Source organism: Abramis brama (genome assembly GCF_963993115.1).
Source record: "Abramis brama genome assembly, chromosome: 1".
In the NCBI taxonomy this organism is placed as follows: domain Eukaryota; kingdom Metazoa; phylum Chordata; class Actinopteri; order Cypriniformes; family Leuciscidae; genus Abramis; species Abramis brama.
Genome location: NC_139963.1, coordinates 53,163,962 through 53,182,381, shown reverse-complemented (window position 1 = coordinate 53,182,381; position 18,420 = coordinate 53,163,962). Strand labels below are relative to the sequence as shown.

At 39.7% G+C, this 18,420-nt stretch overlaps 1 protein-coding gene across 1 annotated transcript; it reads left to right on the top strand.

Annotated features, from left to right (window-relative positions):
- The first annotated feature begins 1 nt into the window (after position 1).
- On the top strand, positions 2–15,423 carry LOC311087722 (uncharacterized protein). The gene is made up of 3 exons (XM_084121126.1): positions 2–88; positions 9,812–10,124; positions 13,493–15,423. The coding sequence occupies exons 2-3, from the start codon at positions 9,971–9,973 to the stop codon at positions 15,148–15,150; spliced, it is 1,812 nt and encodes a 603-aa protein (XP_083977252.1). The 5' UTR covers positions 2–88; positions 9,812–9,970; the 3' UTR covers positions 15,151–15,423.
- Positions 15,424–18,420: the final 2,997 nt, after the last annotated feature.

Sequence of the window (18,420 nt, the reverse complement as noted above, 5' to 3'; positions counted from 1 at the left end):
TCCGGAAACGTCACGCCGTTACCATAACAGTAGTTGCTCCGGTGCATTGTTGTAAACACGAACGGCTGTTACAGGACGCTTCAGAGAGGTATGTTATTTTGTAGATGTCTCATACTTTTTAGCGCAATTTTCCAACGGACAAAATTGCGATTGTTAACTCATTATTTCTGTTCTGTCTGTGCGCACCAATCTTGCACTTCTATCTACTCCTCAACCAGACCACCTAGAGACTTCGGGTTTTCGGCATTATGTTAAGGAAGGTCTAATCTCGGGAACGCACAAAAAAAAAAAAAAAAAAAAAAAAAAAAAACAAACAGGAAAAGATTTTCTATCTCTTAGTGTTGTGATCCCATGAAGTGAGAAAATTGCGCTAAAACACTCACCGAGTTTTTATTACTTGTTTATATAGTCTACGCTTGTTATTTGTAAATGTTAAGTTACTGCTAATGCTACTGTTTATGTTAAAACAGGCAAAAAAGTTCATGCATTTCATACACACGTTCTGACTCATTATTAATCCTCGAGGGGTTTATTTGATCATCTCTCTCTCTCTCTCTCTCTCTCTCTCTCTCTCTCTCTCTCTCTCTCTCTCTCTCTCTCTCTCTCTCACACACACACACACACACACACACACACACACACACACACACACACTCTACAAAACGAATGTAGTCAAATATCTGTCCAAAACTATAAGTACGAGTCTAACCATGGTTTACCACAGTAAAAAAAATAAAAATAATTTTTTTTTTACATAGAACCATGTTTAACGTAACGTTCCTGTAGTCAAGCGAGCATGTGGATAAACACTACATAAAAGCTCTAATAAACACCAACATTCAAAGTTCGCTGGTGGGATTAAAATAAAGTTTGTATGTGTTTGAAACAGCGTTGCTACAACATAAATAAAATGATATAAACTGATGGAAAACACATCAACAGAGAGTAACGCACTTACATGTTGTGGTCCATAAACAAAGGCTTCTGCTTTTAAAGTGGGAACTGCTCCACTTTCAGGACAAACCTTTTTGTGAATCCGGTGTGAACTCTCTTCTTCTTCTTCTTCTTCTTCTTCTTCTTCTTCTTCTTCTTCTTCTTCGGTGTTTTACGGCAGTTGGCATCCAAAAAGTCGCATTACTGTCATCTGCTGTCAATTATCATGTCACATCATACTTGTACTCGTCTTTCCAGTCCAGTCCTCTTTAAAAAATAAAACAAATATTTATTTCTAATACATTTTTTACATTATACTGTCATATACCAATTTCTTGTAAATTATGTTTCAACACCTTTCTTGTGTAAATTTTCTACATGACATACAAATGTGACTGACTGTTTCCTCCTCTTGGCATTCGTCACATGGGTGGTTGACGTGACGCTACATTTTTGTGTTCATGGTGACAAATATAAATAAAAATTTATAATATTTCATTAAAATATCTGTTGTTATATACAGTTTAATCTTCCAGAACTAATACATCTGTAATTAATGAGTATTATAATTCAAATATGTAAATATTTCGTTTTAAACATGACATTTGTCCACTGGCGTGACTGTCCGGGGTAGCGTTGCTTATCTTAAAACTACTGTAATTAAATGAAAAATAAGTCTAAATGCATTAAAATACTTGAATAGATGTTATAGAGGTGTTAACTTAATGAAACTAAAGGTTATAAGTCATAAGGTCCCCATTTAAAATAATTGTGACGCATTACATTTTGTCCGCAAAACTGGTGTCCACCTGGTGTGACGCCATTATATAAAACGGGCATTAATGTGGGCACCCTATTACTGAGAGGGGCCCTTCTTCATCCAGGAAGTACAGTAGACCTCACTGGAGTACATGGACTGCCCACAAGTTGAGTTCTGTTTCAAATATTTTCATAATATTGCTATTTCCGTGCACTGTTGGAAATGGGATCCATTATGCAGTCCTTTGGTGTGACATAATCTAAGTATTGATCTGAAAATTTTCATCAATTTATATTGATTGACTATTGAAAATAATGTAAACCTTAACACTGTTAGTCAGGATTGAAGACTGTCTCTCATATAGCTAGGCTGCAAACTGGCCTTGATCTTGAAAATGTCCACTGGTGTGACAGCACTGTCCTATAGTGTGCCATGAAATCAGCGTCACACTGGTGGAAATGGCTGTCACACCAGTGGACGTAAACATTCTTCGTTCCTATAAAATAACCAAAATCGGACAGAAATCACACACACAAACCAGATATATTTGAATCCTGCATTTATTAGCTTCTTGAATCAGATGAAGAGATGTGTTTAGTTGTGTTTGTAGCTCAGAATGAGGAACTATACACAGACGTCATTGCATTAGAACAGCCTTATGATCTGGTTGGTTCACGTGAGATGACTGACAGCTTTAGAAACTAATCATATCACGCTGATTTCATAGCTGATGCGAATCAGGAAGAGGAGAGTCATTGCTAGCTCAGTTAGCTGTTTTAAGCAGGAGGGCAGGGTTTCATAAAACATTGAAGCTTCTCCTGGGCGCCGCCATTGATTAGCAGACCCCCACCTGCTGTTAGCATTCCATCGACTCCCATTCATTTTGGCGTCAGTTTGACAGCGAATAACTTTACATCCGAGGCATTTAAAGACTCCATTTGTCCATTATTTATTTCTAAAGAAACACGAAAATATATAAAAGGCTCCATTACCTTGTATCTTACGTTATGGCCCCTTGTATCTTACGTTATGGCCCCATGCAGTTTTGTAAAAATAGGCTAACAAATGCGTCATAACCACGCGACTCTCTGTCGCACAGTAGAAAGATCACCGTATGGACAGGAGGAGAAGCTCACGAGCAATCGGGGGGACGTGGAGGCAAAGTGACAAAATAATTCATCAGAAAACTTAGCAAAAGTTGCTCCTGCTCCTAGCTCATGGACAGCTCCTACTCACGCTCTCCGTCTCTGCAAGTTTCGGAAGGGAATGATTCAGATTTCTCTTGGCACAGCTACTAGAAGACAGACAGGTTGTTCACGTCACATCTACGTCGTCAAGCTCAGTTTGAGTCTGCGCAGTCGCTCAGCCATCAGGAAGTGAGAGCTTCTAATTGACTTCACTTGTCTCCGTTGAATCCAATGGGGTCGCTGTGTCCAGTTTATATACTGTCTATGGTTTTAAAGCAGAACTCGGCAACTCTAGCGAACTCTACTCACTTCTTTGCTGATTTTCCCTTTTGTTGTCGCATGTTTTCCCCACGAGCTCCGCCTATAGCTGTGGGGGGGCGTATATGTCACAACACGGTCGTAAAAAACTCACTTGCGGCGGCCTCCTCCCCCTCTCTACCGCTGCTCATGTGCGTTTGTTTTGATCGGAGCAAGCCAGACATCGTGTGGAGCTATGTCTACCGAGGTGGGTAATCTGGTAATACATCATATATGCGTGTGTGTTTATGTCGAATTGCCGTAAAGCAATTCGTGTTTCGCGCTCGTTCTCGTTTCTCACGAGACTTCCAATTTCTATCTTGCCGGGACGGTAGTCCCCAAGTTGCAAGGTTGGTTTTCCGCCTGGGAACGCTGGGGGGAGCGGGGAAAGTCACCAATATCACCAGAACAGGTTGTTTAACCATCCAAATGATTTCTAGACAGTTTTATTAAGTTAAAAAAGTTACCAAGTTCTCCTTTAAGCTCTCGAGATCGCACATTTCAATGGGATATGAATAGAAATGTTATGGGGACGGATTAGGCGATACCGCCCAAAATTGCATACTTTTACATATGTGTAATTATCTTAAAAACTGTTAATGATAGAGAGGTGCGGTCTTGTTTGCTGTATTTCTAAGATTCCCCTGAAAACAGTGGTATCCAATTTGTATACACACTTCCTTGTTGCGTAATACCACTGCATAAAAAGGCCAATGAAATCGATGTTTGTTAGGCAGATTCCACGCGCATCGTTTCTTCTTCTTTCTTCTGACTTTATTGTACAAAACACATTTGAACTTGAAGTTGTAACTTCATTTTAATGATTTTTTTTAATTATTTGAACAAGAAATAATAAATGTGACTTTGTACAAAACAGGGGCATACCGGTACTTTTTGTTGTCCAATGGTGTGACGAAATGTCCTGTGGTGTGACAAACTGAATTATAAGTGGAAAAGGCATTTAAATGCACAAATTTATGTAAAAGGTGTTGAATAGTATAATAATGATATCATCACTATGCACATATAAGGATAGAATGAAGCTTCATTAGGTTTTATACTAATTATAATGAATATAATCCAGACATTTGGGTAAAGTCCCTATGTGTACATCTTATAGTGGGATAATAACATGATTGTGAATTTTTATTAGTTACTTTTGATGTGGGAATGTAATTAGGACAAATTGATAAGGATTGTGCATATTTGTCTTATCTGTCACACAATCTCTGAATTAAATATTAACATAAAAAATGTTGTCACAGCAGTGGACAATATTTGGGACTACCACACAAAAAAGTTAATAAAATGCTAAATAAATAAGGAATTAGAAAGGGACACATTCAGTTTTGAGTTATTCACATATTAAGCAATATAATTATAAGACATTTGACATACATTTTAGAAATATTTTTTTTTCCACTTTGGATTTGAGTTCACGTCAACCACCCACATGTTTGTCATGTCACTACATTTCCAGCAGCGCTGAACACCCTCTCTGAGGGTGTACTAGTGGCGGGGATGCACAAGTACTTTTTGGAACAACCAAACGACTGCAGGGCTCGAAATTAACTTTTTTACTTGGTAGCACTGGTGCTCCCAACTTCAAAAAGTTAGGAGCACCAGCAAAAATTTAGGAGCACCACAACTACAAATTATATATTAACATATTTCATTTCACTGGGGCTTTACACATCCTGTGGCCAAGATTTGAAATTTGGTCTTCTGGTCTTCTGGCTCTATATCATCTCACCCCGATGATATTGGCACATGATTTGTCATTTGCATGCGTCATGTTAATCGCAACTCCGTTCTTTTTCCATGAGCTGCAACATAGGGTTAAATTTAGTGAAGGCAAGCTCTTCTTGGGCGATGGTGTATGCGGTGTTATATCTGACATATAATTAGCTTTGCTGATATAGCGGAACGACCAGCAGCATCCTGCCCATTAAAAGCCTTAATAATCGAACCTGATGAACCTGATTTGTTTGCCACACACCTGTCCCTGCATTTTTTGCTTGGCACTTGGCACTCTATTGCTATTAATATGCTGTATTAATCTTTGTTAATCTTAGTTAATAAAAATACAGCTGTTCATTGTTCGTTCATGTTACTTCACAGTGCATTAACTAATGTTAAAGGAGAACTCCGGTCAATTTTAACATTGAGCTAATTTTTTTGTAAATTTGGAGTGTTGTCAATACAGAGAACAACGACAAAAATCGGTCGTTAATTTAGATTGTCGAGTTCACGCGCGTGATCATAGTAACTAAACCTATGCACGTGAACTCGACAATCGACTACTTTGGACTTCGACCGAAAACAGGATGTAAATACAGGTATGAGCGCTGGCTGAAATAACATCATTTTTATTCATATCTTTCACATCTACTGCAGTCAGATTCACCCGTGTTCACTCTGAAGGAATCATCTAACATGGCTGGGCACTTGGTATGACACATCAAGGACGTTAAGAGGCTAAAAGCAGGTTTAAAACGTGCCCCATTGAAGTCAACAGGGTGCAAATTTTAAAAAGAGGATAACACGGTGTAGGCAACACCGATTTTTGTCGTTGTTCTCTGTATTGACAGCACTCCAAATTTACAAAAAAATGACTGGAGTTCTCCTTTAACAAATAAAAAAAATATTTCAATAATGTAGGCTAGTATTAGTAGCCTAAATGTTGAAATTAACATTAACAATGGTTAACAAATTAACAAAGTGCAGTTTATTAATAGTACATGTTAACTAATGTAGTTAACTAGAATTTAATATATGGAACATTATTGTAAAGTGTTACCGATTTGTTATACATCGATTCAGACGTCTCGTGAGTTCAGTGTTGGATCAGTTGTTTTAACCATTCATTAAAGTGAATCGGTTCAAATGAGTCATTAGTTCGCAAATCGGACGTGTCATTAGTGGACGTGTAGCCTACGGCACGCGTTGCCTGATTATTCCGGCAGTTTTTTTTTTTTAGCACAATTCACACTCCGCGGTAATTCAGGAGAAAACAAATCTCCGAATGCTCCACGTGAAACTTCGGTCTTCCGCCCTTTTTCTATCGTGTAAATGATTTTGATTAATATGCGCGAGCGCCAGGGAGAGAGAGCGTGAGAGTGCGCGCGCGTGCGGCCCTGTCAAGCACAGCAGTCACTCACCGATCAAATAAGGCTTTGGCGGCCGCCAAAAAAAATTCAATGCAGGAAAACCCCTGGATTGGTTATATAACGTTGGATAGAATGACGGTCCGGCCATCGCGTATCAGCGCACATAAGGTACACACTGTGAAGTAATTTGCAAACGTTTTTTAGAGAAATGAAAACAGGTCGCACCACAACCATTATTTGCAGTCGCACAAATGCTCCCAAATATATTTTTTGGTCGCACAGATTAAATTTCAGGGGCATATGCGACCAAAATGGTCGCAATTTCGAGCCTCGGACTGATGTTAGGGAAATTCACCTCATGTACCTTCCACCACGTAAAGGGATTGCTTTCACCATCTGCAAGTGGCCCATGCAGATAGTTGTTTAATTCAGCCTCAGTTTTCTTCCAAGACTCTTCTTTTGCCTTTAAGATGCGCTCTGAGCTTCTTTTGTTGATTCAGATGACGTTACAGGGATAGAAGAGCCAGCATCACTTGGCATGACAGAAAGGGATTCCACCTCTCTGACTACTCTGGCTTTGATGACCAGGATCTCTTCTTGACTCATATACTGAGTGCGGAAGCGTGGATCAAGAATTGTTGCCATGTTGATCAGTTCCTGAACCTCTTGGTCACCATTTGGTGTTCATGTAGTCCAATATTGAACTTTTAATTGTCCTGGTAAGATCTGTGTCTTCATCTTTCCCCTGCAGCAGCTCACTGTTGAATAGATGAAGAGTAGGCTTCAAGCATGACACTGTGACATAGTTTTCTGAAGAGAGGGCATCTGTAAAATCAAGAAGAGGCCCAAGTGCTTTACTGACAGAGTCTAGGACATCAGTATCCTGCCAAGTAGGCACCAGATGCCTGATTGACCTGTCAGCAGCCAAGACTTGCGTAATGGCCTTCTCTTGCTCAGGTATCCGCTCGATCATCTTCTGCCTTGATCCCCATCGTGTTGCCGATTCAGTCACAAGTTTGTGTGGCGGAAGGCCAAGTTCTACTTGAGCATCTTTGAGTGTTCGCTGCTTTTTCCAGCTGTGCGAAAAAACACTGACAATCTTCTTACAGACTCCCACAGCTCTGTCAATCCTGGTATCCCTCATGCTTCTCTCTGCAAAACAACAACAAAACTATTTAATTTTTAAGCATTTATTTATGTTTCTTTTGCACAAGAATAAAAAATAAAAATAAAAATAAAAGAAAAGAAAAAAGTTAAAGTTCAGTTAACATTAAAATAGATGAAACTAAAAAAATAATTTAAATAAATGAACATTTAATATTAAATGCATATAATATAAACATTAGCTAATGTAATGAATTGCTGTTCAAAATACTGCATAGTCAGTCACGTTACTAATGCAGAAACAAATACATAAATACAGTTAATATTAAGCTCATGTTTGCTCAGTGTGCATGCATTAAATATTGACACTAAGGGCCCTTTCACACCTGAAAGTCCGCACCAAGGTCCGAACCAAAGTTCATGTTTTGATACATTGTATACATTAGGTTAGTTTTGGTTTGGTTTCACATTGCAATTATGTGAGCGCACTAAAAAACTTAACATGACGTATTTGCGTCCTGTCGTCATCATCTATATGGGCTGCATCTTGACATTGATTGGTTTGTAAACGGACGTGCGTCTGACGTCAGCGTGTTGTCAATTCGGCTGGTAACTTTGACAAGAATGAAAAAAAAAAAAAAAAAAAAACTTTGACAAGAATGAATGAACAGACGCATATCGTTGCCACTATACTTTTATTATTTCGACATTACTCCCAGCAGCACCACCAGCTATACTCGAGGCTAGTTCAAATTCACCAAATTAACGTCCTCGTTGTGCGAACATTTTATCGTCGCCGGCAGGACACAGGACAAGTGTGTGTGTGTGTGTGTGCGCGCGCGCGAGAATCAGCTGGAAGAAACGCTGTGGGCAAAAGAGTAAACTTACCAATAGCAATGTGTAGACAATGGCCAAAGCAAGACAGTCTTGTCCACATGTTTAGAGTGGCTGCTTTTACTATATTGGCCCCGCTGTCCGTTTTTAGGCACACCTGTTTCTCCTCATCTGAATTCCATTCTTGAAGAAACTGCTTCAAGCCACTCGTGATGTTTTCACCCGTGTGGTCATCTGGGAAAAAAACTTGTCTGGATGCAACAGCTGTTCAAACTCCAGTCACTCGTTATGTAGTGAACCGTAAGGCTAATGTACGGCTCGGTCGCTCTGCTACTCCACTAGTCTGCAGTTGAAGCATAAAAATCCGCCGTAGACAGTGATGTTTGTACCCTACCGCGGCACTCTTCATACATCGCTGGCAGGGCTGTTTTGGAAAAGTACTTCCTTGAGGGCATGTTGTATCTTGGGTCCAGTTTATGGATCATTCACTTGAATCCTTCTTTTTCGACAGTTTGGAATGGCAACATGTCTTTTGTCAAACAAAATGCCACTGCTTCCATCAATTCGTTCCATCGTTTACTTTGCTTATCATAAGGGACGCAAATAGCATGCGCTGGCAATTTTCATCTGGGTGGGAATTTTCTTACCCCTAGGTCCACTTGTAGTTTCCGCCTCCGTCGCCTCGCGTATTTTCAGACATTCGTCATACTCTGGTTTGTGTTTGTGTTTCAGATGGTGGAACAAATTGGACGTGTTTCCACTCTTTGTAACCACCGTTTTTCTGCAAACTTTGCATTACGGTAGTTTGCTCCTCATCTGATTTTCTGTAACCAAACCAGTTCCAAATTGTAGAGGTAGCTCCTCTCTTAACAACAAGCTCCTCCTCAGCCTCACGTCCGCCTTCCGCCATACTTGTTTTCACTCCGCACAGAGAATGTCCACACGTTAACAGTGAATCGCGCGCACAAAACTACGTCATCAACTAGACTTATCGTTATTATCGTGAGGAGACAAATTTTTATCATGAGGAGAATTTTCAACGATATATCGCAAACGATAAGATATCACCCATCCCTACTAGTTATCATAAAATCAAACCATGTTTCAGTTTATAGATATGGTTGAAGATGAGTGTCATTAGTGTTTGTTTTTGTCACAGATTTTTTTTATACGTGTCAGATGGTGAGAAATTACCGTATTGTCTTTCAATAGAGCAGTTTTACAGGCTTTTATCGTCTATCCTGACTCAAATAATGTGTGTTTCTAACAGCAAACACTCAGAATAAATTGAGATGATCTGCTGATGATCCTGAATGGCTTGTTGAATGAGTGTTGATAGTCTGAGGCTCATCAATATTAACAGATCTGCTAAAAACACTCTTTATTTCATGAATATAGTTCCTGGTTTCACCTCATTTATTATGCTGATGTCTTCAGATCTCCTGTAAATTGACACTTGAAGCTCATTTCATTGGTGTGAATATACTAAGAGTAATTGTTGGTTTCTATATAGAGATACATAAATGCTTAGATGTGTCATTTAGTATTAAAACAAACTCAGTAACTGATAACTTTGGTTTTTGCAGATCAGCTCCTCCCACAGCAATCACATCATCAGTGAAGCTCCTCCCACAACACGCACATCACCAGTGAAGCTCCTCCCACAACAATCACATCATCAGATAAGCTCCTCCCACAGCATTCACATCATCAGTGAAGCTCCGCCCACTGTAATTCTCCAATAAATGCTGGAATATTCCCATCAGTCTACAAGTGAAGACGAGCATCAGGTAGAGCTGAAATCTGCAAAGACTGAGTTTATTAAAGAGGACAGTGAGAACATGAGTGATCCAGAACCCTGCAGAATGAAACACACTGAAGATCCTGAAGAACAAAGAGGTTGGTGTTTATTCTTCATTCATTCATGAAGCTGAAGAACATTCATGTTAGAAACATTCAAGCACTTCATCACTTTTAGATATGCAATTGGGTCATTGACGAATAAGGTTTTTTAAAGTGTAAAAAAATAGAATGGAGATATAACTATATTTGAAACCATTTTTTAGTTTACCTAGGTGTTAACAATAAGATTTTGTGGTTTGTACAATCAATTAATTTTTTTGTCATTGTCAAAAAGTCATTCGGTTTAACCATGAATATATCTAAAATTATTAATTTACAGATAATTATTCATGAAAAAAACTGATTTGACATTGATGTTGAGATATAGTGTGTACCACAGAGAAATATTAAATAAAATTATCACTGATCTCATAAATGTAATAATTTATTGGACTACTCTAAACACTCCAACATATTCAAGTAAAACATTGCACAGGGAAAGGAGAAAAGGGATAAAAAAAACATTATCTGCTTTATATTTGTATTATTGTAGTTCCTTTAGTTATTTAAAGCAATATTATTCCATTTAAATATTTACTATATCGGTTTTACCGAATGACCAAGGCCGGTTTTACCGGATGACCATGTCTGCTGCCCTTGACATTATGAATATTTAAGACAATAAACAGACACAAATAGCTTCAAAAGCACATTTATTGTTAATATATGTTAACAATATTGTTAATATAATAGGCTATTAATGTAAAATAAAAAATTAATGTAAAGTAATATGAAGTAAAAAAGTACTTCAAACATTAAAACATTTTGATATCCAACATTTTGATTAGAGGTGCGCCAAAATATCGATATGGTGATATCTCGCGATATTTTCTCCCGCTATCGATTCTCGATGCGCTCTTGCCAAGTATCGATCTTAAAAGCCGTTAGGGCGGGCGTACACGGTGCGAGTTCGGACACTCGGGAGGTCGTGAGATATTGCACACGTTGCGAGTCAGTTTAACTGATAATCGCGTCAAAGCAGCTGGTACACGGCACAACTGTCCTGCATGAATTTTATCCCGAGCCAGCAGCAATCACGTGGGCTTTCGCGCTAAACCGTCATGTTGTGAATGGGAGAGAGAGAGAGAAAAGTGTGTGTATGTGTGTGACAGTGACGACAGTGTATGCGCACACTGTATGGTTGCTGCCACTGAGGTATAGCCCCATCGACATGGTTGTGTATGATTTGGCAATAGAGGACAGCTGGTGAAAAAACATGTTTAAAAATTATCGGTAGGTCGGGAGGTGCTCGTAACGTGCTCGGCTCGGCTTGTAATTCATCTCACACGCTGCGAGCCGCGACCATGCGAGCATCGATTCCACTCGATTTCTCCCGAGTGCAAAAAATCATCTGCAGCAATGTATCGCGTATCGTATCGTATCGTGAAGTAACCAGTGATTCCCAGACCTAATTTCGATATTGGAATGAACATAGGCTATAACTCGTATTGCAAATTATATTAATTAAAACATTAGGGGCCCTATTTTAACGATCTGAAACGCAAGTATCAAGCGCGAAACACAAGTAACTTTGTGGGCGGGTCTTGGGCGCTGTTGCTATTATACCGGCAGGATAAATGAGTCTTGCGCCCGACGCAAATCTAAAATGGGTTGGTTTGAAGTAGCTTCATTAATCATAGGTGTGGTTTGGGCGTAACATGAATTAAAACAATTAGAGCGTCATCTCACATTCCCTTTAAGAGCAGGCACGCTTGTTCCATGGCGGATTCCTATTATAATGGCGGATTTGCCAGGTGCATGCCAGGAGCGGTTCACAGCCGAGGAGACCGACGTTCTCGCCAGGGCCGTAAAACACAGAGAAGTGACATTGGGGATGGAGAAACCCACCCAAATTAGCTTCAGTTAAACAGGCGTATAATAATTTGGGTAATTGTGTAAGCTAGATTTATGCCTATTTTTTCCACATCTTCATGGACACCACAATGATTTCCCTCGTGTGGTAATAATTTTCCTTGTAATTATGTATGATTTGCAAAAATGAAAACTGCTGCGTCTGTGTGTAGATGAGAGAAGCAAAGTGTGTGTGCGTTGTGCACACACTACATTGATTATGGCCAAGCATGCACCCTTAAAATAGCAAATGAATAACATGCGCAACGCAACTTTAGACTAGGTTTTTCCTGGTCTGTGGCGGAATAGTTTTCTAAACCTGCAAAATAGCACCGTTTGCGCCGGAACACGCCTCCTCTTTTCGCTGAACCGCCCCTGGGAGTGCAAGTTCATTTCCAAATTTACCGGCGTGTGTCTGTGGAGGGAAAAGTCTTCTGTGTGCGGGTGCAAAATCGGAATGATACATGCATTGGTGTACAAAGTCAATTGCGCTGGGTGCAAGATAGGGCCCTAAAAGATTAAAGCATTTAAAGTAGTTCACTTTAAAATGAAAATTCCGTCATCATATACTCACCCTCATGTTGTCTCAAACCTGTAAGAATTTCTTTCTTCTGCTGAACACAAAGGAAGATTTTTAGAAGAATGTCAGTAACCAGACAGTTTCTGGGTCCCATTGACTTCCATAGTAGGAAAAAAATATACTATGGAAGTCAATGGGACCCAAAAACTGTCTGGTTACTGACATTCTTCTAAATATCTTCCTTTGTGTTCAGCAGAAGAAATAAATTCATACATGTTTGAAACAACTTGAGGGTGAGTATATGATTTCATTTCAATTTAAAGTGAACTACTCCTTTAATTGGTCTTGGAACAAGTGTTTAAATTGTTAAACAATGAGCTGCTAGGCTATAAATTCATGAAAAATGTTCGGATTTGAAGATATCCCTCTCTGTTTGGGTTGCTAGGGTGCTCTTAATGGTTGCTAGGGCGTGGCTTGATAGCTTCACAATGATCCTGAGAGACTGATTGGTTGCCTGAGTAAAATGAGTTAAAAACCAGTTAAAGTTGCTGTCAGTCTAGACAGCAAGCAAAGTTCTGCAATTGAGCTAGAAAAGTAAGTAGTTTGAAATAGCTAAGGGTCTTAGTATAGATAGATAGATAGATAGATAGATAGAATATTTAAATAATAATAGCATTTCAATATGTTGGCTTTATCAACCAGACTTAATAAAAAAGCTTATCAGTAAGGGAAAGGAATATCAATCTAAAAGTCGTTGTCAGTATTATGGCCCTGTTGATGTATATTTTTAGGTTAATATTATTCTAGTTAAGTTTCATTTATCTAATTATTAACATTGTACCTTATTCATGGGAGATTTTCAAGGACGTGCAAATAATTTATAAAAGTTCTTCTAAATTATTACAATATTTTAGGGCTCACTTTTATGTCCTTTCACTGCACATTTCACTATTTTGATGTACTAAAAATGAAATTATTTTTTCTTTTATTTCAGACCTGAGTGAAGTGAAGGAGGAGAGTGAAGAACTGATGAAAGTGAAGGAGGAGAGTGAAGAACTGAGTGAAGTGAAGGAGGAGAGTGAAGAACTGAGTGAAGTGAAGAAGAGTGAAGAACTGAGTGAAGTGAAGGAGGAGAGTGAAGAACTGAGTGAAGTGGAGGAGGAGAGTGAAGAACTGAGTGAAGTGAAGGAGGAGAGTGAAGAACTGATGAAAGTGAAGGAGGAGAGTGAAGAACTGAGTGAAGTGAAGGAGGAGAGTGAAGAACTGAGTGAAGTGAAGGAGGAGAGTGAAGAACTGAGTGAAGTGGAGGAGGAGAGTGAAGAACTGAGTGAAGTGAAGGAGGAGAGTGAAGAACTGATGAAAGTGAAGGAGGAGAGTGAAGAACTGATGAAAGTGAAGGAGGAGAGTGAAGAACTGATGAAAGTGAAGGAGGAGAGTGAAGAACTGAGTGAAGTGAAGGAGGAGAGTGAAGAACTGAGTGAAGTGAAGGAGGAGAAACACCATGTCAAACCTGGAGAAAAACCTTTGAGTCGCTCAAAGACATTTTTAAATAAAAGAAGAGCCAAGAAATCTTTCACCTGCACTCAGTGCGGAAAGAGTTACACAACCAAACATAGTTTAGAGCGTCACATGAGAGTTCACACTGGAGAGAAGCCGTTCACATGTGATCAATGTGGGAAGAATTTCACATACAAACATCATCTTGATGCGCATAGGAGTGTTCACACTGGAGAGAAGCCGTTCACATGTGATCAGTGTGGGAAGAGTTTCACACTAAAAACATGTCTTAAGATGCACATGAGGATCCACACCGGAGAGAAGCCGTTCACATGTGATCAGTGCAGAAAAACATTTCTTAGTGCATCACACCTGAAGGCACACCTGACAGTTCATACAAAGGAGAAGCCACATTCATGTTCTGTGTGTGGAAAGAGTTTTTCAGTGCAGCAATCTTTACACAGACATCAGAAAACTCACACTTGTGTGAGAGAGTACATGTGCTTTGAGTGTGAGAAGACTTTTATTACAGCTGAACATTTAAAACAGCACGAGAGAATTCACACTGGAGAAAAACCTTACAAGTGTTCACACTGTGACAAGAGATTCAGTGTGTTATCACAACTGAAAACACATGAGAAGATCTACACTGGAGAAAAACCATACAAGTGTTCACACTGTGACAAGAGATTCGGTCAGTCATCAGTTTTGAAATCACATGAGAGGATCCACACTGGAGAAAAACCTTACAAGTGTTTACACTGTGACCAGAGATTCAGCCAGTCATCAAATCTGAAAAAACATGAGAAGATCCACAGCGGAGAAAAACCTTACAAGTGTTCACACTGTGACAAGAGATTCAATTATTCATCATATCTGAAATCACATGAGAAGGTCCACACTGGAGAAAAACCTTACAAGTGTTCACACTGTGACAAGAGATGCAATGCGTTATCACATCTGAAAACACATGAGAGGATCCACACTGGAGAAAAGCATTACAAGTGTTCACACTGTGACAAGAGATTCAGTCAGTCATCAAATCTGAAAACACACGAGAGGATCCACAGCAGAGAGAAGCCGCACATGTGTGATCAGTGTGGAAAGAGCTTCACTTTTAAAAGTCAGCTGAAGATACACAAGAAGATCTGTTAGATCCAGGACTGGAAGTGGCTGAGATCCATTGGGGGGACTCTAGTTGGGAAGATTTTACTTTTAACACCCTGGGGTCGGCAATCACGTCGGCGTGATCTGCTCGCTCTGCTCGATCAGTGCAAAAGAGACTCAAAATACTCTGTTGATTTTGATCTTACATAAGTGATATACATCATTCGATTCTGTTAAGTGTCTATTTTTGTGTATACTCAAAATAAAAAGAAAGTGTTGTGCTTTTTGCCAAATACAGAAAAATAAACACGATGCAAGTTCTGCCTTCTCTCTGTCAGTGAAGTCCATTCTAAACTGCGTCTGAAAATGAACTGTAACTCAGTGAATACTCAGTCCCACAGGTATACAGACACACCGGCATATATCTTAAATTCTCTTCTTTTAAATGAATTTTTTTTTATAAAAAAACAAATATTCTCAGTTTATGTAAAACTGTATGAAAAGAGAGCGATGTCAGTCGTTCTCATTTCATCTCATTAAGTGTTAGTGTGACCACGCCCACAGAGAGCTCGCACTATTCAAACGCAAATGAACGTGCTTAAACTTTTGATGCAAAAATACGGCCAAAAGCATTGCAGGCCTGTGAACAGCAATTTGCAACCCAAAAGCATTGCAGGCCTGTGAACAGCAATTTGCAACCAGAAAGCATTGCAGGCCTGTGAACAGCAATTTGCAACCAGAAACAACAGACCAGGATCTGCAAAACAGATTCATCCCTTAAAACCAACATTTGTGTAAAAAATAAACTGTTGAGTCTTGTGCTTTGGGCTTCTGTACATGTGATGGAGGCATGCACAGGGCCAGTAGGGGGTGTGGTCTCAATAGCCATGCAGTAAGCAGTGTGCTATGTGCATGTGATTGAGGAATGGCATGGATATTCAAGTGTATTTGAATGGCATCTGTTTGTTTTAGTCAAGATTATACTAAAATATACTTTCCTCAACTATATTTAAGTTCCCTATGAAGAGCCAACCTTCAAATTTGAAAATTCCTAGTTTATTCCCGTTTATTCACATAAATTCCTGTTAATTCCCTTAAATTAAAAAAGTGGTAAAGTTTACATCTTTGAAAATTCCCAGAATTTTGCAACCCTACTCAGGATTCCCACGTGGTTGTCAAAGGGTTGGTTGAGACCCCCTTTGAAATTCTGGAGTCGACTGAGGCCAAGAACCTTTCCCTAAAAGTGTGGCTTTTTTATTGGCCATTACTTCTTTGAGGAGGGTAGGAGATCTTCAGGCGCTCTCTACATGTCATGGTTACCTGGAGTTTGCTCCAGGTGACATTAAAGCCATCATACATCCCAGGCCGGGATATTTGCCTAAGGTGCCATCCAATGTGGCACGGCCTACGATTCTGCAGGAAACGAAAAACGAAAATAACTGGCTTCCGGTGGTGGTCGGTGCGCGTTCATGGAGATGGTTGCTGGCATATGACGTAGGACGTAACGCAGGAAGCGTCGTGACGTAGAACGAGCGTGACAGCGCAGCCAGAGAGCAGAGAAAAACAAAACTCTACGTTCGCTCTACGTCATGACGTCATTCATCTCCATAAACGCGCGCCGACCGCCACCGGAAGCCAGTTATTTTCGTTTATAAAGTTTTAAATATGTATATTTTTACGACAAAACTGCACGGATTACCCTCAGAAGGCCTTCGTTTATCCCCCTGGAGCCGGATGGATTATTTTTGTGAAGGATGCATGCACATTTTGCGACTTGAATCTGCTGGACCCCATTGCTTCACATTATAACCACTGAAAGATCTAAGACATTTTCTAAAATAACTGAAAATGTGTTCGTCTGAAAAAAGATTGAAATATGCATCTCGAACGGCTTGAGGGTGAGTAAATCATGGCTTAAATATCATTTTTGGGCGAACTATCCCTTTAATAACTAATTTCCAAAGGGGTGTCACCAATCAGAGCGATCGTCATCGTGTAAAGCCATGCGCCATATGTGATGAGAAAACGGAGACAAGCGAGTTTGGCAAAAGGTACTTCCCCACGCCACACTCCCTACAGCCTTCGCCACTGTAGATACTGAATTTACACATGTATTTTTGAATATTGTGTGGTCCAGTCAGAGATTTGTGGGTGGCGTTAGTGTAAATAGCATTTGCCAACAAGACAGGCTATTTATATTTATGGCTCGTTTCCACCAAGCGGTACGGGACTGTACAGTACAGTACGAAGCAGGACGGTAAACCCTGATCCGGCCATCGTTTCCACTACCAACAGTACCCTTTGAAGTGGTTGGATTGAATCCACTGTTGCTTCAGTGTATAAGTAATGAGTGATTAATAATCAAGGATAAGCATTTCTACATAAATTATTTCTATATTCAATGAGTAATTCAAATATACTTTTAATCATATGTTTACTGTGAGTGTTAACCAGCTGCTTTAGGGTACATTCTGATGTAAACCTCAACATGTGTTGTCTATATGTTTCTAGCTGACGAGTTAAGGTTACAGGCGTCCAACTATACGTGACTTCACCTGATTTACAGAATTGTACCTCTTTCATGCTCAGGCCCTCTTCAACCTTTGAGAAACTACGATTCCTTAGTGCTTCTGTGTGTGCATTGGATGTTCTATGCAGGTCCTGTATAGGAGCATAGGTATGCAACAACAAAGACACCTTTCCACAACCTCTGAGGTCACCACAGGACTAAATCTAGGAATCGGACGACAACTACTGGTCATTTCTAGGCTTGATTACGATAAAATGCTCTTCTGGCTAGACTTCCATCATGTGCAGCTGAACCTCTACAAATGATTAAGAATGCTGCAGCTCGTCTTGTCTTCAACGATCCCAAAAGGGCCCACGTCACTCCTCTATTCATCTGTCTGCACTGGCTACCACTTGCTGCTCGTATCAAGTTCAAGGCATTGACGCTTGTTTACATATCTACCACAGGCTCAGCTTCTTCCTACTTTCACTCGCTCCTACAAGTCTCCTACGAGGCCAGAAGCCTACACTCAGTCAAAGAGCGACTGTTTGTGACACCATCACAGAGAGCCACATAATTACTCTCTAGAACACTCTCATTCACGGTTCCATGCAGGTGAAATGATCTTCCCACCCTCATCCGTAATGCAGAATCCCTGACAACATTCAAAAGACAACTGAAAACTCATCTCTTCCGTGAACACTTAACCAAAATCTCATATCCTGATAACAATAAATATAACAATATAGTACCTTTTCTGTAAATTCAATCAATTAATAGTTTTATATATTTATATTTGTCACATGGAA

Bases quoted from the DNA above. Each gene is read 5' to 3' on its own strand.
- LOC311087722 (XM_084121126.1), top strand. From the start codon at position 9,971: ATGCTGGAATATTCCCATCAGTCTACAAGTGAAGACGAGCATCAGGTA. The intron at 10,125-13,492 runs GTTGGTGTTTAT...CTTTTATTTCAG, and splicing joins AGATCCTGAAGAACAAAGAG to ACCTGAGTGAAGTGAAGGAG.